Below are 20,058 nucleotides of genomic sequence, written 5' to 3' on the forward strand. Positions count from 1 at the left end.
TAGGTGGGGATATGGACGGATAGATGGAAGCGTGGTTTAGACAGGAGAACGGATCGATGGATGGATGGGTGGACAGATGGATAGAGAGAAGGACTGAAGAATGAGCAAGTGGATGGATAGATAGATGGCTGAGTAGGAGGGTGTGTGGATGAGAAAACGTTTAGATGCCTGGCTGGGTATAGGTAGTGTCAGAATCGCTCACTTACGATTAGCTGCCGCCATGATGGGTGGCACCGTCAGAATGTGACTCTGGGCGTTGTGAGGAGTGTAGCCCAGGAGGATGAGATGCCTGGGGCCACCCCCGGCAGGGAGCATGGCTGTTACCTCCCTGTTACCACCCAGCCGGTTTTCTCTGTTGGGACCTGAGGCCAGTGTGTCTCCCTGGCTGGCGTGTGGGGACAGCTCAGGACACCAGGTGTGGCTCAGGCTGGGAGTCAGGAGGCTGGGCTTCCCTGCTCTCACCGTGGCCTTTATGGGGAGAGCTCACCTCAGGAGGGATGCGGGGACAGAAGCCCACTTCCCCAGGAGGAGCACTGGCTTCCAGCTCCTGGGACAAGCCAGGCGGTGGTTTTGGAGGCGGGGCCCGTGGGGGTGGGGGCAAAGGCAGCTTGCAGAGGGGGCTGGCCCAAAGAGGGCCCAGTGGAACAGCCAGGATGGGGGGGCTGAGTGTGATTGGGGGGCGCCCCCTGGGCAGGCGTCCTGGAGAGCCTTGGCACGATGGGCCGCTGAGCCAGCACATTGCTTTGTGCACGAATCACCTCCTTTCCTCCTTCCTCTTTTGTCCCCCTCCCCTACCCCCTCCATGTCTAAATTCTTCCCAAACCACCCTAGCCTTCAGGCTTCTGGAGGAAGGGCCAACGGGTGGGCGGGAGGCGCCTGGTCCTGGGTGGGAGAGGTCCCAGGGCAGGATTGGGGAGGGAGCGGGGTTGACGGCGGGCCCCTCCCCTGCCCCACGTGCTGGTGCCACACCCTGTGTGCTTCTGGATAGGAGAGCCCCACAGGAAGGGGGGTGTTGCCGGACCGGACAGGGTGGGAGAGAGAGAGGCTTGGAGAAGGTGGGGCCCGGGAAGAAGGGGTGTCTTCTAGGCCTGGCCCCTGGGGGTAAAGAATTCTGACAGCTGGAGGGGGCTGAGGCCGGGTGGAGGTTTTGCCATAGAGACCATGAGTGTGCTTGTGGGTGTCACTTTGGTGTTTATGCACGACTGTGCGTGTGCGTGTGTGCATGCGTGCACTCTCACGAGCCTGGCACTGCTGTGGGTGTGCACAGCTGGGTGACATGTGTCCCTAAGGGCCTGCACCTGTGCCCACAGCTGAGGACAGAGCATGTGGCGGCCCTGGGATGGCCCAACCTGGGCCCAGCTGGAGCCCCATTCCTTCTCCTGGCCGAGGCTGGACCTGAACATCTGGCCACATCTGGCTGGGGGGCCGCGAGTCCTGGAGCCCCCATGAGAGATAGAGGAGCCCAGTCGTGCTCCCCCTGCCCCAGAGAGAGACCAAGCTCATAGCACGTCACACAGGTGGAGGCCTGTGCCTGAGGCAGGGAAGTTGGGGGGCGGTCCTGGGACCACCAGAGGACTGCTCTGTGCCTCTCTGGAGCCCTTTGGCTGGGGGGCTCCACCGAGCGGCCCTGGCCAGGTCCTGCTGTGTGCTCAAGGGACATCCTGGCTGGCCTTTCTCGGGCCACAGCTGCCTCGTCTGTGGCGGGGTGCCTGCGGTGGTGAGCTCTCTGGTCCCTGTGGTGTCTGGGAAAGGCTGGCCGCCAGGTGGCCCGCTCTGCCCAGTTTTGTGAGGACTTGCCTGGTCTCAGTGCAGCAAGTCCCCTGTCCCTGGAGCCTCCTCCTTGCCCCCGCAAACGAGGATGGTTGGTCCTTCCGTCTCCAGGGACGTTTCTGCATCCACCGTCTTCCTGCCCGATCAAATCCCCAGGGACCTCCATGTCCCACTTCCCTCCCTCTGACTGTAGGGTGTCTTCCTCTCTTCTCCTCTCTCTCGCCTCTCTGTTGGGGTCTCTAGCTCCCCTGCCTGTCTCTGGGGTCCCTCTGTCTCCTCTCCTGTCCCCAGGATGGTCCCTTTGTTGTCCTCTGGAGTCTGTCTCTCTGTTCTCGGGATCTGTCTCTCTGTTCTCGGCCCTCCTCGGTGTCTCCCCTCTAGAATCTCCCCCGTCTTGTCCCAGGGTCTCTGGCTCACCACCTTCCCTGGGTGGTCTAGGCCTTCCCCCTCTCCCCTGGCTCAAAGCCCCAGGGCTGGCTGGGGTGGGAGCCAGGTCTGGGGGCTGTGACCAGGCCTGGAAGGGGAACCCAAGCAGACATGATATTTATGTTAGGACTTCAAAGTGGAGCAGAGCCCAAGGCGGGGGTTGGTGAGGGCTGTCAAGGGGCGGGAGGGGTGGGAGAGAGGCAGGCAGGAGCCAGGCTGAGGTCAGCTCAGGCCCCGCCCTGGTGAGGGTCTCCTTGGCGACACACACCTCCCCCATGGGACACTGAGACCCAGAGTGGGCTATTTTGGTGCTGAGTTCCAAGAAAGGCACTTCCTGCACCCGCGGCCTGTCCCCAACCCCATCCTCTCTTCCTGTCACCCTGCAGGGGGAGCTGGGTCCTCGCCTGGGAGGCCTGGGGCTTCGAGGGGGAGCAGGAGCTGAGGACTCCGGCAGGAAAACATCCCTAGTGCTGGGACAGGCGCGCCTCAGCTCTCTCTGGCAGAGGGCTTGCCTGGCAGGGCAGCGAGGGTCTGTAACCCCGTGGGCCCTGACTGCGCCAGGCTGGTCCAGCCACTCAAGGCCTCTAGAGGCCACGGGGGGCTGCCTGCCTGAGGGCCTGAGGGGCCGACATGGCCGTGAAGGTCGCCCCACCCCTGCCCTGCCACCCTTGGCCTAACCCCTGCTAAAGACACCCAGCTGTTGGGGCCGGGAAGGCATGGGGTCAGGGGCTCAGGCCCCGGGCGGGATGGGTGGGAGGGACTGTTTGTCTCATTCTGCGACTCAGTTCCATGTCCTAAGCCCCGTCCAGGAGCCAGACTCAACAGACACCCCTTCAGGCCGGGGCCACCTCCCTGCCCAAAAGCCTCCCCCGTCTCAGACTAGAGGCTTGCTCTGGTCCCAAGACCCTCTGGTCCCAGGCCCACTTGGGCCTCCCAAGCCCCAGGCCCCTGGACCGTTCCCCCGGCCCCCCTTCCCCAGGCACTTCCCATGAATCACTCAGGCTGGAATCTGATGAGCTCAGGCCTCCCCGCCCAGTGCTGCCGGCCTCTGCCTCCTGCCTGGCCAGTGGGGTCGCCACACCCCCCACGAGGGTCTTCTCAGCAACTCACAGCCCCCACCGGGGTCCACCATGGGGTGGGGCGGCTGAGTGGCGGCTGGGATAGGCCCCAGCCGTGTGGGTCCGCGTCTGTGTCTGCACTTGTGCGTGTGAGCATCTACACTTCTCCGCCTGTGCTGTGTAGGAAGGAGGAAGCCCGTCCGGGGCCCTGGGTGTGTTCGTGGCAGCCCGGCAGGGGTGGTGTGTATCAAGGCGTCCTGTGGAGCAGATCACCACGTGTCTCCATGTCTGTGTGTGTGTGTCAGGGAGTCACATTCTGAACCTGAAAGGGAGGGTGTTGAGGGAATATCTCTGAGTTCACAGACCCAGGGATGTCGGTGTCAGGGTGTGGCTCAGAGGAGGGGCTGTGTGTGTCCCGCAGGGTGCGACTGGCTCACAGTGTCAGGGTGTTCCTAACGCTTTGGGTGTTCCTCTTAAGGGTGGCGGCGCTCAGCCATTCTGGTAAGTGACCGTGGCAGGTGAGGTGTGACCCAGCCCATGTGCAAATGAGTCAGGGTGTTTGTGTGTTAGGTTGTGCCCATGAACGTGGTCCCCAGGCCATACAGGGTGTTCATCGCTTTGTCTTCAAGTTGAGTCAGGGCGTTGTGGCTCCCAGTGACGCCTTCCTCCCCACCCCTGGCAGGGTCCTCTCTCAGGCCACCCCACGGGCCTGGCTCCTGGGCCTGCCCGGAAAGAGAGCCCCGGAGGGGATGTGGCCGCTCCCGCATTCCCTTCCCAACCTCCGCTAGCAGGATCCTGTTAGCAGGGCGGTCCCAGGGCCCCTCTGCAGAGCTGCTTCCCTCCTGGCACCAGGCCCTGCGCCATCCTCGAAGGGAGTGCCCCAGGTCCCTGGGTGGCCTCAGGAGAGAAGGGACCTTGGCAATGACGGGGAACAGGGCACGCTCGCCCCCTAGTGGCAGTAATGGAGGCTGCACCGCTGCCCCGAGTCCCAAGAACCAGGATGAACGGTGTAGGCTGAGTCTTCCTGGATCAATTATTCCGCACACACTTAGTAAGTGCCAGTTCCTGGCCAGGCATTGTTCGAGGTCCCCAAGATTCAGCAGGGAACAAGGCTGACTTGTCTCTGGCCTTCGGGTGAGGAAGACAGACGGTAAACAAATTCAGAGAACTACTGTGAGGTGGAAGTGCAACAGCTCCAAGTGAGGAAATGACGGCTGCTCCTCCAGAGACCAAGCGTCAGGGTCAGGCCTGCCCTGCAGCAGTGAACGCTGGGCTCAGCGTGGCCCCTCTCAGAGCCCTGACTTCCTCTTCCCTCAGAGGGTCATAGGTGGTTGGCAGGGGTGGGAGCCGGGGGCAGTACAGACCCAGGTGCACACTAGGCTGCCCACATCACACCTGACTCCCTCCAGCTGGGGCTGTGGGTGCTTAGTCGGTTCGGACAAAATGGGTTACTGCCGAGTGGATGAGAACACGAGTCCTTCTCTCTGGGAGGACTGTAGAATCTGAAGATCCACAAAACCTGGTGTCTGAGTCCTTTACCCTGTAACGAGTCACTTTCCCTGAGCAAGCCTCAGTTTCCTCATCTGTAAAATGGGGATAGTGAGATCATTCCTAGACCGACCTATTGTTACCTTCCCTGGAGCCCCAAGCCCTGTCCAATGACCCTTGCTCCTGCGGATTTACCTTGTCGGGACTCCTGAACCATCAGAATCTCTTCAGAAGATAAACCGGGAGATTCAGGCAGCAGGCAGGGCCTGGCAATGCTCCAGTGAGCCACTGCTGAGGCCATGCTGAATTCCCAGAGCCAGGAATTAGCACTGAGCCCTGGAAGGGAGTGGGAGGGGCTTGCAGAGGCCCCCTTGCGGGGGGCCCAGAAGCCTCCGCCAGTCATAGTTCCCATGAGACCGGCTCTACATCCGGCCCCGGGGCTCTCTGAACACCTCCTACAACATGCCAGGACCTTCCTCTGGGACTGAACTTGAGACATCCTGTGTTTGGTTCCCAGAACCCAACCCTCCCTTAGCCTTCCACCTCACCGCCCTTCGCTCTAAGTTATCAAACTCCAATCAGTGGACAACATTTATTGAGCGCCTGTGGAGCGCCCAGCACTGTACAAGGTACTGGGGTGGGTGCGGGACTGGTGGGGAATACATACAGAAGAGTGAGGGAGACCCCTCGCCAGTGAGAAGCTTGTGTGTGTGCGTGGGAGAGGGTGGAAGTTGGCAGAGAGCCGATGGCCTAGAGGAATTTGGGAGTCCTGCATCCGGGCTGTACCTGGAGGGTCTGAAATCCCAAAGGCTGTGATTTCTGTCTCACAGCCGCCATGTCTAATATGTGGGCCACTGTCCCTTGTGCTCAGGGCCCGAGCGAGCCCCTCAGAGACTGGCTAGGGTCCTCCTTCCACTGGGACCTAATTCCTTCCCAGGGAGTGGTCCCCGGAGGCCAGCCTCATCCAGACCTCAGACTCCCAAGAGAGCTGAGGGCCAGAAGACTTGGCTCTTATGTCCCCCTAGTTGCTTGGCGGCTGCAAGATTGCAAACCCCGGGACCACCTGCACCGCTGCCGCCCTGGAGCTGCAGTCTTATCAGGGCGCCCTCTCAGCCACTTCCTGAGCTACGTGTGCCCTCTTGTGGTGGTCTCTGGTATTTTCTTTGCTCATTTGCTGTCCGCTTGGACCTCCCGCCCAGTCGCTCACGTCTGACTCTGCGGCCCCATGGACTGTAGCCTACCAGGCTCCTCCGTCCATGGGATTTCCCAGGCAAAAATATTGGAGTGGGTTGCCTGCCATTTCCTCCTCCAGGGGACCTTCCGGATCCAGGGATCGAACCCCCAGCTCCTACATCTCCTGCACTGCAGGCAGATTCTTTATCGCTGAGCATTAGTTTTTTGGTGGCTTAGAATACAAGGCATAGTTGGAACCTGACTCCTGGTTTGGTCTAATGGTCCGCTGGATGACGTCTTAGGAGTCACTTTCCCCAGCATCGGTGGGTAATAAATCAGACCCTGTCTCCTGAAAACCTCTTGTGAGGTCCAAGAGACGTCAGTGCGGAAGAGACAGTTTCCGAGTCCTCATTCCATTTCAGAAGGCTGTCTCACCTGTCCACTTCCCCGGGGACAGCAGCGTGCCTGGGAGGACTTCTTCTCTTGGGGAAAGACTGGAACAGGAGTGCTCCCTTGGCTGAGCCTGACCCCCTGGATGTCCCCCAGGGCCGCCTGGAGAACCTCTCCCTTAGGTGAGGGTGGAGAATGGACCCTCGGAGAGGCGTGTGTATATGCAAGCTGGGGGTTTTGCTAATATTCAACCTCTTTCCCCTTTCCCTAGTTGTGCTCTGCTCTGCAACAAAACCATCTATTCTGAGCCATGGAAGGCTTCTGGAAGACGGCAGGGTAGCGGTAGCACCCCCACTTTATAGGCGAGGACACTGAGGTTCGGAGGTGCTTGTTCTGCAGGCGGTGTGGGCAGGACTGAGGCCTGAGGCCTTGCTGCTTCTCTGAATTCTCCTGACACCTGGAAATTGGTGGGGCCTTTCCAGGTCTTGAACCACCCACCCCTCCCCACTGCCGCCAGAGCTGGGGCCCCTGGTGGATTTCTCCCCTGCTGGACACACTCCTCACTGTGGGCTGCCTGGCCTCCAGCTGGGGGAGCAGGAGGAGAGGCCAAGGACCTTCATCTGGGCCCCCCAGACCCCTTAGGCTTCACCCAAGTGCCCTGGACATGGCCAACAGGTGTGATCGGTGTGCTAGAGGGTCAGAGGTGGCAGCAGACAGGGAGCAGAGTCAGGGAGGCTCCGGGGGCTGTGGCCTGGGCCGGCGAGGCTGATACTCTGCAAGGCCGTCCCAGCAGGCTCCGAGCTTCCTGCCCCACGCGGCCCTTCTGCCCACTCCCAGCTATTCCTCTGTGGCCTGGCTCTCTTCAGTCTCCAGCCCCCTTGGCTGAGCAGGGCCCCTGGCCTGGCCCTCAGCCCCCTCGGCCACTGTCTCAGATTCTCCCCTGCCATCCCTGGGGCTGGTTTTGGCCTTGGTGTCCCCAGTTCCCCGGCCCCCTTTCTCCTCCTCCCTGTCCCCTGCCTCTGGCCCCCCACTGCTCTCCCCTGTGGCAGCCCCTGGTGAGGCCCCTGGGATCTCGGGCTGCTCTGCCCGGCGGTAGACGAGGTAGCCGGCGGTGGGGAGCCTGTGAGCCAGGGCTCCAGGGGGCAGACGCTGGTAGTCCTGCCCCTTGTACAGGAAGAGGCTAAAAGTATCAGGCTGGGTCACCCGGAACTTGGTGGCACAGAGCTTGTTCAGTGTGGCAATTGAGGCTCCTGGGGGCACGGCCAGCGTCTTGGAGGTGCAGCCACTACTGGGGTCCTGATGGGCTACGCGGAGGAGGTGCTGTGTAGGGAGAAGCCAAGAACAAGAACTCAGTCCTGCCTGCAAGGCTCAAGGTTGCAGTCCAGGCTCTGCACTGAAGGGGTGGATGGGACAGAGCCAGTGGTAGAACCAGCAGCCAGAGCTTTTTGAATAAGCTGAGCTCTGAGGGGGGCTCTGTGGATGAGAGGGCTGTCCCTGGGCTCACGGGTCAGAGCCGCGGGCTGGAAGGACGGCCCAGCAGGCCTCTATAGCCTATCGATCCCACTCAGGTCGAGCTTACTCTGCGCCCTCAGTGCTTGTTCTGAATTAACCCATTTTATCCAATATCAACCTCAGGATGTAGGTCCTATTACCCCATTTTACAGACGAGAAAACTGAGGCACAAAGAGGACACCTAACTGGGCAAAACTCCCATAGCCAGAAAGCAGAAATGCCAGCATTTGGACCTAGGATCTGGCTATAAAATCTGGACTCTTAGCCAAGGCTAAGGAAGGAAGGGTCCCTTGATTGGAAGGAAGGAGGTGAATGGCAGAGTTACTCTCTGGCTCTCAGAGCACCTCGCCTGAGCTGAGGGTATGGGGGGCGGGGACCGAGGGTGAAGGGGGCCTGGGCTGCAAGCCCGAGCCCAGGTGGCAGCCAGAAGCCAGGATCTGGGGTTTGAGCCTGCCTGTGCCCCTTTCCCTTCCCAGGCCATGTCTGTTTCCTCATCTGTAAAATGGGCACCATAATGACCCCACTTCAGTTTCTGTGAAGACTCTGGGCCGCCAGAGCACTGAGCCGTGTCAGCTGGTGAGATGCACCATCCAGAAGGACTGGCTCAGACGGGTGTTCCATGTGGGACGCTGTCGCCCGGTGATGCAGGCCTGCCCTTCCCCTTTCCCTGCCTTTTCTGAGTCTCACTGGGTGAAGGAGGGGCCAAGCCAGATGACACCGGGTGCCCCCCAGGGCTGGCGTTACCTGGAAGCAGTGGGTGGCAGGCAGGCGGCGCTGCTCCCAGAGGCTAAGCGAGCGCTGCAGCTCCTGCGAGGGGCTCAGGGGCAGGGTGTGGGCCTCGGTCAGGCCACTCAGCAGGGCCAGGCTGGCCGAGAGGCTGGTCAGGTAGTAGCCGCCTGGGACACAAGGGGAGGGCTGTGGCTCAGGCTCGGTGTGAGCCACTGCTCCTCCCTGCCTCCCCTGCTCAGTCAGGGTACCAGCCCCACCCAGACAGAAGCGGGGCCCTGTGGGGTCTCTCACCCTCTCCGGTGAGCAGGGCAGGCTCCAGGAGCTCTGACATGTACTCGGCCTCCAGCAGCAGCTCAGGAAGGTCACAGTGGGCCAGCACGAGGCTCAGCAATGGCAGGAACTCGTCGGCCCCCGCGCCCTCCCCTGTAGGTGGTGGATGAGGCCACAGGGTCAGGATCCTCAGCTACTTATCTTAGACAACGACCCTCCCTCTGCCTGCCAGGCAACCAGGGGCAATGGATGGGGAGTGGATGCTCTGCTTTCTGGGCCACAGTATTACCATCTATGAAATGGGGAGGTGGATCCACATACATATATGTATTTTTTTTCCTTTGTTTTCCCTGCTGTGCCATTCCTAGGGCCTCAGCCCGGTGGCCTCTGACTTGGCAGTGGCCGGTGGGAGGGGGCATACCCGCCTGGGTCCTCAGGGCTGTGTAGAGCAGCTTGCAGGCCTGCAGGAGCCGCTTGACCTGGGCGCTGGGTGAGTAGGCGCGAAGCAGCTGTAGCAGCTTCTGACGTACCTGCTCCATCTCTACTGGGGAGGGCAGGCTTAAGTGGGACCCGAAGGCGCTGGCGCCCCGGGCCCGGGCCAGGCGGAGGCCTTCAGCCAGGCGGCCCAGGGAGCTGTTGGCTGAAAGCCGGCGCCGCAGGCGGGCCACCAGGATGGGCCGCAGCGGCTTGAGCACTGAGCGGTGCAGCGACTTCTCCAGGACGTGCTCTGTGGGGGAGAGGCAGGCAACGGTCAGAGGAACCGGGGTGGCGTGGGGGTCCCGGGGAGGAAGCGCATGCTCAGGAGGGGAGAGGGATGAAAACGAGGAGGAATCATTGTGACTGGGAGAGAGGCGGTGGGTAGAAGTTGCTTGAATGATGCAGAGACAAGGTGGGTGTACATGGAAGAACAGGCTGAGAAAGGCCAGCCCTGAGAGGCAGAGAGAGAGGAAGGCAGAAAAGCTGAATTCTGGAGACAGTGGACCCCATGCTGGAGTCTCACCCAGCCTGTCTGGTGGCAGCAGCTTCTCCGGGCTCAGCTCCGCGCTCAGCATGGCTCGGGCCCGGCTCAGGGCCTCGCGGACGGCCTGCAGCTCCCGGGGTTCGGGGCCGGCACGCACCTGGGTCAGCAGGTCCTGCACCAGCTGTCCCACGGCCGTGTGTCTGTCCTGTGTCAGCGCCGCAGCTGCCCGGCCCACCTGCCGCTCAGGCGCTAGCAGGGAGCAGAAGGCAGCGCTCATGGACCGAAGCAGGGGTCGCCGCCGCCGCTGGTGGCCCAGGTGGGGTGAGGTCGCTGGGCTCCCCTGGGACCCCGGCACCCCCTCCTCCTCTGAGCTGCTGGGGGAGGCGCAGTCCACCTCCTGGAGGGAGGGCAGCGGCGGGAGGCTGGGGCTGGTGCCCCCTGGCACCCGGTACCCTACCGAGCTCTCCCTCCGTAGCAGCTGGCGAGGGGGCAACCTTTCTGTCTGGTTGGGGGCTGTCCCTGGCAACACCGGAACTGGGGGAGGCGGCACAGCTGGGGGAGACAGGGGGCTGGAGGTCTCCGTGGACACACGCACTTTGAAGCTCCTCTTGAATATCTCCCTCTTGGTGGGGCCCAGATCCCCTGGGAACAGGGGGTTGAAGAAACACAGGGCAGCTCTGGTGCCCTGGTCCAGCTCTTGTGGGGGCCGGGGCTTCAGCCGGGGCAGTGGGGGGCCTTCCGATGGGCCTAGCTGAGCCTTGGTGTTGAGGGAGGAGCTCCAGAACTCTAGGGAAGAGAAACAGGTTGGGCCTCAGGGTGGGGGTGGGGAGGCTCAGGGAGGGGACCCAACTGGGAGAAAGGCCCAGGCTTCAGGCTGTGTGCCTTCACCTTCCCTCTCCCTCTTGGCCTCAGCTTGTCCATCTGTGCAGTGGGTAGCCCGGGAGCCCTTACCCATGCCCAGATGGGAGATGGCTTCCAGCTCCTTGTGGGTGGCTGCCTGGCGGATGGCTCTGGGGAGCTGAAGCGGGAGGAGAAGAATGTCCCTGAGGCCAGAGGGGAGCAAAAAGTGGGCAGTGAGGAAAGCTCTGGGTGGCGGGCACCGGGAGTGCCCGTGGGCAAGGAGGACAAGGTGTCCCAGGAAGGGAACCAGGGCCCTGTGGAGAGCAGGCGCCCTGCAGGCAGGCTCACCGGGTGTGGCAGTAGGCACAGATCAGCTGAACCAGGTCTAGGAACACAAGGTCTGAGCCCTCCAGGGAGACGCCTGAGGGATGGGAAGTGAGGTTGTTCTCTGGGAGCACCCCCCTGCGCCCCGACCTGATGCTTCCAGCCCCTCCCGCCCGGCCGGGCCAGTCCCTCTCACCCCGAGCGGTCTCCTGGATACAGTGGCTGGAGACGAAGGAGGGGCCACTGGCCTCGGGCAGCCGCACGCACAGGGCTTGGCACTGGCGACTGTTAGACTTCCGTACCAGAAATGTCTGCGAGTGGACAGGGATCAGAGGCTTGGGTCCTCTGTGTCCAGCCCCTCGCCCCCCTACCCTCAGCCTCCAGCCCCAGGGGTGGGGAGAGACTCACCCCGGGGGGCTCGGTCCTCAGCACGTGCAGCGCGGCAGCCTCGTTGGCCCGCAGCTGCAGCCACACGGGCCGGGTGAGCAGCAGGCGCTCCCGCAGGCTCACGGTGCGCCCTGGCCGCTGCGATCCACCTGCCTGCACCCCGCTGGCACCAGGCACATCGTACCGCGGGTCCTGGGCTGGCCTGGCCGGGGTGCGGGGTGGAGGCACCAGACCTGAGCAGGGATTTGCCCAACCGTCTCCCCCTCCTTGGCCCTGGGACAGACCCAGCTCGGGTTCCCCACCTTCCACCCCACCCCACCGGGGCTGCCCTTCCAACTTCACTAACTTTTCTCTCTCCAGGTGCCCAGAAGCGAAGCTGGCTGGGTAGGGGGCTCCGAGGGGGCCTGTTCTTGGCTCCCCAGGGGTTTCCATGGCTGGGAGCTCCTCCAGTCTCTCCCGGGACTCAGAGAAGCCAGCCCCCAAGGCGGGAGCACTCACATTCCCAATGGTGAGTAACACTTCCTGAGGGCGGTTCGCCCTGTCACACCCGCCAGTTAACTCTTGTGTGTCCACTCAGCCCGGGCAGTGTCTGCTTCCTCTGCTCTGGGCCCAGCCTCTGGGGGCAGGGATCCACTCCATGCAGGTGGCCTGCCCAGGGTTCCAGCTGTGGGGCTGCCACCTCCACACGGCGCTTCCTGCAGCCTTGCCAGACTCCTCGAACCGCACAGATGGGCAAGAAGGGGTTAAGCAGGGCCCGCCAAGGTCTCCACGGGCCTCGCCCTTGGGGCACCTTCAAGTCTGTGGTCAACTGCTCATCTGTCCCTGGCCCTAAGGTCAGCCTTTTGGGAGAGTGCCCCCTACTGGCCACAGATGACTCATGCCTGAGCTTAACTTGGTTTTGGGGATTTCAGGTTGCCATGGAGAAAGGATGCTGTGTCTCCATGGAAACTAACCCCTTTGCTTAGTGGAGGTTCTGGGGGTGGTTCTGACACTCAGCGCTGAACAGGGGGGTAGTCTGGCTGTGAGGTCGTCAGCACATGGTGCTGCTGCTGGCTGCCTCCCACGCACACAGGATCTGCCAGCCTGCCTTGCCGATCTGCCGAGACTGGGGCAGGTGCAGACATGATCCAGTCTCTAGGCACGGAGCACCCAGGCCACGTGCTCGGTTTGTGCCACAAGTTGCCTCAGACTTTGCTCACCAGCACCAGGCAGTCCAGGGCCCAGCCCCCCACACCTGGAGCAGATGTGTGGGGGAATGCCCCCTTCCCCAGCCTATACCCCAAGTCAGAGGGGGTAGGCTCCGCTCACTGGAGGAGATACCACGGCCCCCAGCAGAGACTGCCTGTCTCAAGCACTCTCCACAAGAGCCCTGATTCCCTTGCAAGGTAAATTAGACACATGCATGTTGTGCCAGAGTCCCAGGAAAGGTTTTAATTCCAGTCCCTGAAATGTGGGAGGCAGACACCAGGAACCTCCTTGAAAAGGAAGACCCGAGGAGCCTGCCTTGTCACTCCAGCAACAGCCAGGACACACAGGCCCCCCAAATATAATTTCTGGCTCAGAGTTTCTGCGAAGTGGGACCCAACTCAGTGATTGGGGTCCAAGGTCCAAAGAAAGGATGTTGCTTTGGCTTAAGACAGGCATGTCTTCATCAGGGAGGGCTCCAAGGAGGGCGACCTTTTGGCGGGGGGGCGTGGTGGGCTGGCTGGGGAGGGAGGAGATCGTCTGGCTGGCCTCGGGCAGCTCCAGGCCTTGGCTGTTCAGGCCCCGGGGAGGGCAGAGGAGGAGCCCAGACCAGTGATGGCTGGAGCGGAGGACCCCGGAGCAGCACTGGAGAGATGGCTGGGCAGACCCTGAGGGGCCTGCCAGTCTGCCTTTCTGCAGCAGGAAAGTTCAAGTCCTGGGTTTGGTGCCAGCTGCTCCAAGGGCCCCCCTGGCTGTGAAGAGCAGGGTCAAGGTCCTAGGGGTACACAGGAAGGGAAAAATCACTGCAGGTGAGAGGAAAGCAAACCAAGAGGAAGGGAGGCACTTCACATGGTGGACTGAGAGGAGCGGTCTCAGTCCGGCCTGGGGCAGGCGAGGCCGGGAGGACGGGGCAGCCCCACAGCCCTTACTCATGGGCTCCCTGGTCCTCCAGGCCCCCAGGCCAGCTGCGGAGGCTTAGCATTCCATCCTCCCTAACCAGACCTGGCCCTAACCCCACCCCAATTCCCACCGTGACCTCGAACCCAGAGCTACCCTCAAACCCAGAGTGTCCTAACTGATCTAATATGCCCCTGCCTCCCTCCAGGCGCCTTTCCTGGAGGCTGGCCTGGGGGAGGGGGTGGTGGAAGGCGGGACACCCTTGGTGGTTCTTACCATCTGATTTTCTCTTCTGAGGGGACACAGCTGCCCTCGCCTGGGTGGGTAAGAAGAAATGCCCGCTGAGAGGCTGCCTGCAGCTTGGCAAGTCCCCCTCCACAGCAGCCTTTCTGGGATGGGGGGCTGCTCAAGAGGGGCTGAGGGGAGCTTAAGGCCCCTTCTAGGCAAAGGATCAATGTGTTCCCTTGTCAGAGACCCAGGCAGCCCGGCTGCCTTCCTTCCTCCCAGCCCATCAAAACCTGCCTGGGAACAAGAAAGGGGCTGACGCAAACAGGAGGTCTGGGAGGCCAAGCAAAGCCAGGGTGCCTGGGCTGAAGCAGAGGGTGCTGGGGGCTGACAAGAGAGCTCCCCAGGGGAAGGCCCACAGAGACCAAAGCCGGTCTGATTGGGGAGGGGGTGCTGCACCGCCAGCCCCCACCCTGTGGCAGGCAGCGCTAGACCCACCTTTTTGATGGCTGTCCAGTCCTCCAGGATGTCGATCTCCTGCAGCATGTACACGATGTAAGGGCCTGAGATGGGGGTCAAGGAAACAGGAGACGTGGGGAGGGGGCAGGGGATGGGACCGGGCCCCCAGCCCAGGGGGTGGGAGGTGCCAGCACTCAGAGGCGGCGGTGCCGTGGATGGCGGGTTGGGGAGCCGAGCACCTGGGGCAGCACTCAGGCTCCACCTCCGACCTCGTGGCTCCTGGGTTCTTAGCAGGGTGGAGTGCGTGGCTGCGGCCTATTTCAGTTTCACCCAGTCCACAGAGGGCGTTCAGCCCCTTGGCTCCCTCCTCACCTCCTCTCAGGCCTCAAGGTCAGAAGGCCCAGGCCCAGGCCACCCACTCAGGGATCTCGCCCCCTGTTCCCTCAACTGGCCCCACCTACACGCAGACTGTCATCTATCTCTTCTGTCCTGAAAACCACCCTCCATCGGTCTCACCCGCCCGTCTGGGGACTGGCCACTCTGCCCGCTGACGTCTCCACACCCTCACCTCCCACCCCCGCTCAAGCCTCTGCAGTCCAGATCCTTCCCTCCCTGCTTGAACATGATCCCCATCACCAGGAGGTCAACTTCCTGATAATCTGACTGCGGCAGAAATATGGAGGGGTGTGTATACCTGAGAATTCAATTCAACTCCGTGCTGGGCTATGCGAGGGGGGGAGGCCGGCACAGCAGGCCCTGAACAAGAGGGGCTCACACCTGGGGGGCGGCAGAGGTGACTATGTCCAGAAGGGAGGCAGGTGCCCCCGTTCAGGTAAAGGGGTGCAGAGGAGAGGGAAGCCACAGCCATTGTCGGGGAAACCAGGAGAGGCTTCACAGAGGAGGTGACAATTGATGGGCACCGAGCAGGCAGACAGGTAAAGGCATCCAAGAGGGGAGTGTAAAGTCAGCAAAGGCATGGGGGTGGGAGAGCCTGGGACATGCCCAAGACACTGTGAGAAAGCCAGAAGGGCCTCAGAGGAGACCTCACTCAGAAAACTATGGGGAAATCTCTGGATGAATGCTTCTATTTTTCCATGGTCCACACAGGCCAGGAGGACCCTGCAGAAAATTCAACAGCTGATCTGCCTGGACACGGCCACAGGAGGCCAGATGACCTTAAGTGAGTCTGGTCTGCCTCTGTCCCCCATGTGCCTCCACCCTGACCTCCTGCCCAGTTCAGGCCACTGTATGGGGAAGGATACCGGAAACGAGAGGCGCCTTCTTCCTCTTGTTGGGTGGCAGGGAGTCCCATGTCTTCGAGCTGCCTCTGGCATGCAGTTTGTCATCCCACCACTCTGCGCCCCAGACCAGAGTCAGCATCAGGGTGCCGTCCTCCCAGGACGCCCCACCCCTGAAGCCTGTGTCCCTCACGTGGGCCAGGCCAGCCCATCCCCATCAACCTCCCCAGGGCAGTGCAGAGAAGCCTGGGCTTGGAAGCTGAGTTCAATCCTGGGAAAGAGGTCACTGTGCTTCTGCTAACCTCAGTCTCCTCATCTGTTTCATGGATGGGGGTGTGAGATCATTAGTCCCTCCCTCCCCAGTGCCCTGTGTGAATGGGCACACTGTGGCCATGGCAGGGGCACGTGTGTCAGAATGATGCCTCCATTCTGGGACCAGCACGGAGGGAGGGCACCCCCAAGCTGCCACTGTGCACCAGGCACCGGGCTGGGCCCTTCCCCGCCTGCTTTCCGTCAGTCCCCACGGTGAGCACGGAGCAGGCCCTCCTACACCCACCCCCATGCAAGCGGGGAAGGCAAGGCCCAGACAGGGAACGGGCGCTGGAAGCACAGGGGTGCCGGCTGGCCGCTGGCCTCACCAGAGTTGATGTCCAGGCTCTGGCGGTCCTCCTCCAGCCTCTGGATCCGCTCCTGCAGCTCGCCCTGCAGCGTGTCGTACAGCAGCAGCTTCTCACTCTGCAAGAGGCGCAGCGGCTCAGCTGGGCGGGGCGGGGTGGGGCGGGGCGGCCACCTCCTCCCCACCCGGCGCACCCACATTCACCTCCAGGTGCTGCTTGGCTCCCTGCAGCTCACACTCATACTTGTTCCTGATCACGTCCAGACAGAAGCCCTTGTAAATCCCTGCGGAGGGAGGGCGATGGGCGGCCGGGCCTGGCCAGGGCCCTGGCTGCCCACAAAGGCGGGTGAGGCAGGGCACGGGTGAGAGGGGAAGGGGACAGAGAGCCGTGGGTTCTCATAAGGGGACGGGGCACAGGACGGGCCACAGACCTGCCACCTGAATGCGAATCTTGAGGCTCCGCTGCAGCCCCCCCAGGGGCTCCGTGTATTCGGGTGCCCTTTCAGCTCCCACTTCCTCCAGCCGCACCCGCAGCTGACTCAGTCGTTCCCTGAACAACCTGGGAGGCGAAAGGCAGCCGTGCGCCCGTGTGCCCATCTGCTAAACACGTGCCCAGCGCCCCGGGTCAGGCCCTTGCTCACACCGGCCCTGGCTGGCGCCAGGCCCTCCGCTGCCTCCTGGAAGCCGGGCCCCGAGCCCCGGGCCCCTCGCTCACTTCTCCTTCAGCTCCGAGAACTGCTTCTCCAGGTCCATCATCTCACTGACGCACTCGCTGCGGCGCCGCTCGTAGTCCTCCTCGTCCATCTCTGGGACAAGAGGCCAGTCAGGGCCGGCTGCGGGGGCAGGCAGGGCGCTCGAGGGCGTGTGGGGCTCACCTGAGCTCTCCTCCTCGGACTCGGTCTGGCTGCCGCTCCGTTCCTCCTCGCTCTCCTCCTCCTCCCCATTCATCTCGGCAGCTGAGTCGCCCTCTGCTTCCATCTCCTCTGTGTCCTTGCTTGGAGGCTGGACGGGCATCTGGGCGCTGGGAGGAGCAGTGGAGCCATCACTCGCCCCTGTCCCCAGCTCCGAGTGGCAAAGTGGTCACTTGGGGAGTCAAATCAAGCCTCGCTGTGGATGGGGACAAGCAGGGGAGGGAATGGACTGGACTCGCTGGGCCCTAGGGACATGCAGGGTGGGGCAGGTACAAATGGAACCATCTACACATCTCCCAGAAATCTAGGAGCCACAGAAATGCCCATCCCCTTGGACATTGTTGGTGATCACAATCCCCGTAATATTGGCCAAGGTGATGATCTGTAAGATGGGAAAGGCCAAGATGGGCTCTCCACTGCCTACGGGACTGGGCCAAAATTCTGACCCAGGCTTTCGAGGCCCTGCACACTGGACTTGAACCGCTGTCCAGCTCCTTCACCCCACATCTAATGGCCAGTTCTCAAATACACCACGCACTTCCTCCCCAGCCCCTGCTGCCCACTGTGCTGTTCTTCTGCCTATAAAGCCCTCCACTTCTCTTCCCACCCTACAATGCTCGGGTCCTCTCGCTATGCTCAAATCCTACCTCCTTCTGCCTCCTCTAAGACCCCAAGTCATCAGTACTCCACTCTCTCTTCTGCATGCTCAATTTTCCCTCTTGGCAGCTCTTAGGAAACTTTAGACATGTTTAGGTATTTCCCAACATGCAGAAAAAGCAGAAACACAAAACTTCATCCCACTCCACTCAATCACGGCCCCCATTTCCCATCTTTGCAAGGTCTTGTAAACACATGCTCTTCCTACTCTTTCACCTTCCACTTGTTCCAATCTGTTTCCATATCATTGCTCTCAGCTGAAACTGATCCTGTAGAGTTAATAGATGACCTCCTTGTACCCGATGCCAATATTTTTTGGTCTCTATCTTGACTTCTCAGCAACAAAGAACAGTGTTAAACATCTTTTTACTCACTGATTTAATCTTTATTGAAAAATCTAACATATGCTAGGTACCATCAGACACTATGGTAGGAGCTTGGCTCAAGTGCGGCAGACAGTTTTCTGATCTCAAGGAGTTGACAAGTTCCTGGGAGAGAGAGGCCAGGAAGCAGAAGAGTTAAGACCAAGAGCATATGGGAGAGGCAGCTAAATGAAACCTGGAGCTTGCTGCAGCAGTGAGGGCTTGCAGAGGATGAAGGGCCAAACCCATGAGCTGAGCTGGCTGAGGAAGAGAAAGCATTCTAAGGAGAGTGAGTGGCATGAAAAAGACCCTGAAAGGAGAGAAGGGGCAGGGGTGGGGACACATGGGTCTAAGCCTCAGAGAGAAATCTGGGCTGCAGAGATCTGGTCATCACATTGAGTGAGTTCTTCAGACCTTGGGAGAGTGTGCCACCAGCAAGGCAGAATGTGTGGAGTGAGAAGGGGCTCATGATGGAACTCCAGGGTTACCGAAGGGGCAGACGATGAGACCCCTCCAAAAAGGAAGAAAATTAGCAAGAGATGGAGGAGGGAAAACTCAAAGCTGGGGAGAGAGAATTTCAGAATGAAGAAGTGACAGTGCCAAGTGCGGCCAAAAGATCACCCAAGAGGAAGAATAAACAGTCTTCTCAGCAGATCATCTCTTTGCCTATTGGGGGCTTCTGTTTCACTGTGATACCTTCTCTGGGCTTCTTTGTAGTCCTTTAGCTCTGTGCAGTCACCCTTCCTGACTTATTTGCATGTCTATTTGCCCATTCTCACATCTGTCTCTCCAACCAGCCAGTAAGCCTCACCAGGGCAGGGCTGCACATGTGCTTTATTCACCCATTTGTACCGACTCATTTGATGACTGGAGGATTTGCAAATACAAAGTTAAACAAAAACGTTTGTAGGGCCGGGATTGGCTTTTACTTCTCAGTAGCCCCTGGCTTCTGCAAAGGTAGCAAACATCAATTTGAATAAAGTAATTGGCTTAAGTTTCAAAGTGGACTTCCCTGGTGACTCAGATGATAAAGAATGTACCTGCAAGGCAGGAGACGGGCTTGATTCCTGGGTGGGGAAGATCCGTTGGAGAAAGGGAACGGCTACCCACTCCAGTATTCTTGCCTGGAGAATTCCATGGACAGAGAAGCCTGGTGGGCTACAGTCCATGGGGTCACAAAGAGTCGGACACAACTGAGTGACTAACACTTTCAAAGTTTCAAAACATCCCTCAATGATTTCACAAATGATCTCAACCTGACCTGAAAGCCTCGGTTCACCAACCAGCCTCTTTCCCAATCTCAAGCCTCAGTTCCCGCATTTTCCAAACTTTGCAATTCCTCTTCACTGGTAAGGCCTATCTTTCTGGACCAGAAAGGATGAGGGGTTGGGAAAAAGTCTCTCCAGCAGTCTCTGAGTCTACGCCTTACCCTGGGTATAAAAAAGAGAATAACCATTGCCACTCTCAGAGTTGTAAAGGCTGCAAGCGGTAAAGAATGGCAAAGCAAATCATAAGGCACTGTGCATGTTGCAATTTATCTTTCAGAAAGTGAGCAAGTCGAGGGCAGGCCTCCTAGGAAGGAAGATTCTGCCCCAGTCTCGAAGAAGCCAACCCAGGCCCTCCACGGCGCACCGAGAGCTTCCCGCCCAGTTCCATCTCCGTACGTGCAGGCGCGAGCGGGAGAATCACTGGCTCGTCCGCTGCCAGCTCTGGTCCCGCGGTCCCCGCACGCGTCCGGCCGGTTAAGTCTCCGCTTCGGCCCTGGAGATTGGGCCGGCTCCGACCGACTGACCGGAGAGGGCAAACCAGGCGCCAGGGTTGACGTTACGCACCCGCGGGGAGTGGGGCCTCTGACCTCACGTCCAAAACTCCCTGAAAGGTACGGGAGGATGCGGACACTGGGCGCCGCCGCAGGGCTCCCGGAAGCGCTGGGCCCGTCTCTTTCCTCCTGGGGCGGGGGCCTGGCCGCGCTTCCGCATGTGTCATCAGGAGGCGCCTATCGGAGCGCTCACAATTGGGCAGCTGGGGGTGAGGCATGCTGGGATACCGCGGGCCGGTTTCCATAGCAACCGATCGAAATTTGCACAGGCTTTCAACAGGCAGGAAAGGCCCTTGTGCGTTCTTCTTTGCCATGAAGCCCGCGCAGCTCGGTCCGCAGCCAACTCCCCGGGCTTGAAAAG

At 60.8% G+C, this 20,058-nt stretch overlaps 2 protein-coding genes and 1 long non-coding RNA gene across 12 annotated transcripts; 1 reads left to right on the forward strand and 2 right to left on the reverse strand.

Annotated features, from left to right (window-relative positions):
* The first annotated feature begins 5,268 nt into the window (after positions 1–5,268).
* Positions 5,269–19,778, forward strand: LOC114110148 (uncharacterized). The gene is made up of 3 exons (XR_003586499.3): positions 5,269–5,371; positions 11,689–11,836; positions 19,424–19,778. It is a non-coding gene; the product is annotated as an uncharacterized LOC114110148 (long non-coding RNA).
* Positions 5,321–11,802, reverse strand: RIN1 (Ras and Rab interactor 1). The gene is made up of 10 exons (XM_004019692.5): positions 11,675–11,802; positions 11,350–11,530; positions 11,138–11,252; positions 10,966–11,038; positions 10,729–10,820; positions 9,817–10,563; positions 9,238–9,543; positions 8,838–8,969; positions 8,562–8,713; positions 5,321–7,625 (listed from the first exon to the last, which is right to left on the reverse strand). Exons 1-10 carry the CDS (start codon positions 11,758–11,760, stop codon positions 7,143–7,145), a joined length of 2,367 nt encoding a protein of 788 aa, XP_004019741.3. The 5' UTR covers positions 11,761–11,802; the 3' UTR covers positions 5,321–7,142.
* Positions 12,732–19,841, reverse strand: BRMS1 (BRMS1 transcriptional repressor and anoikis regulator). 10 transcript variants are annotated; one of them, XM_042237615.1, is made up of 11 exons: positions 19,543–19,841; positions 19,140–19,308; positions 16,824–16,969; positions 16,664–16,754; positions 16,380–16,507; positions 16,153–16,232; positions 15,971–16,067; positions 15,357–15,449; positions 14,134–14,198; positions 13,687–13,726; positions 12,732–13,288 (listed from the first exon to the last, which is right to left on the reverse strand). In XM_042237615.1, the coding sequence occupies exons 3-11, from the start codon at positions 16,960–16,962 to the stop codon at positions 13,281–13,283; spliced, it is 741 nt and encodes a 246-aa protein (XP_042093549.1). In that variant the 5' UTR covers positions 16,963–16,969; positions 19,140–19,308; positions 19,543–19,841; the 3' UTR covers positions 12,732–13,280. The 10 variants fall into 10 exon arrangements, with proteins under 10 accessions (XP_042093549.1, XP_027815046.1, XP_042093550.1 ...); XM_027959245.2 differs by lacking the exon at positions 19,140–19,308 and having other exon boundaries at positions 19,711–19,841; XM_042237616.1 differs by lacking the exon at positions 19,140–19,308 and having other exon boundaries at positions 16,824–17,055; positions 19,711–19,841.
* Positions 19,842–20,058: the final 217 nt, after the last annotated feature.

This window comes from Ovis aries, chromosome 21 (genome assembly GCF_016772045.2).
Source record: "Ovis aries strain OAR_USU_Benz2616 breed Rambouillet chromosome 21, ARS-UI_Ramb_v3.0, whole genome shotgun sequence".
In the NCBI taxonomy this organism is placed as follows: domain Eukaryota; kingdom Metazoa; phylum Chordata; class Mammalia; order Artiodactyla; family Bovidae; genus Ovis; species Ovis aries.

Bases quoted from the DNA above. Each gene is read 5' to 3' on its own strand.
- BRMS1 (XM_027959245.2), bottom strand. From the start codon at position 16,962: ATGCCCGTCCAGCCTCCAAGCAAGGACACAGAGGAGATGGAAGCAGAG. The intron at 16,233-16,379 runs GTCTGTGGCCCG...CTCCCTCCGCAG, and splicing joins GATTCGCATTCAGGTGGCAG to GGATTTACAAGGGCTTCTGT. The intron at 16,068-16,152 runs GTGAATGTGGGT...CGCCTCTTGCAG, and splicing joins GAGCCAAGCAGCACCTGGAG to AGTGAGAAGCTGCTGCTGTA.
- RIN1 (XM_004019692.5), bottom strand. From the start codon at position 11,760: ATGGAAACCCCTGGGGAGCCAAGAACAGGCCCCCTCGGAGCCCCCTAC. The intron at 10,564-10,728 runs GTAAGGGCTCCC...TCTCTTCCCTAG, and splicing joins CATCTCCCATCTGGGCATGG to AGTTCTGGAGCTCCTCCCTC. The intron at 9,544-9,816 runs GTGAGACTCCAG...TCTCCCCCACAG, and splicing joins GCTGCCACCAGACAGGCTGG to AGCACGTCCTGGAGAAGTCG.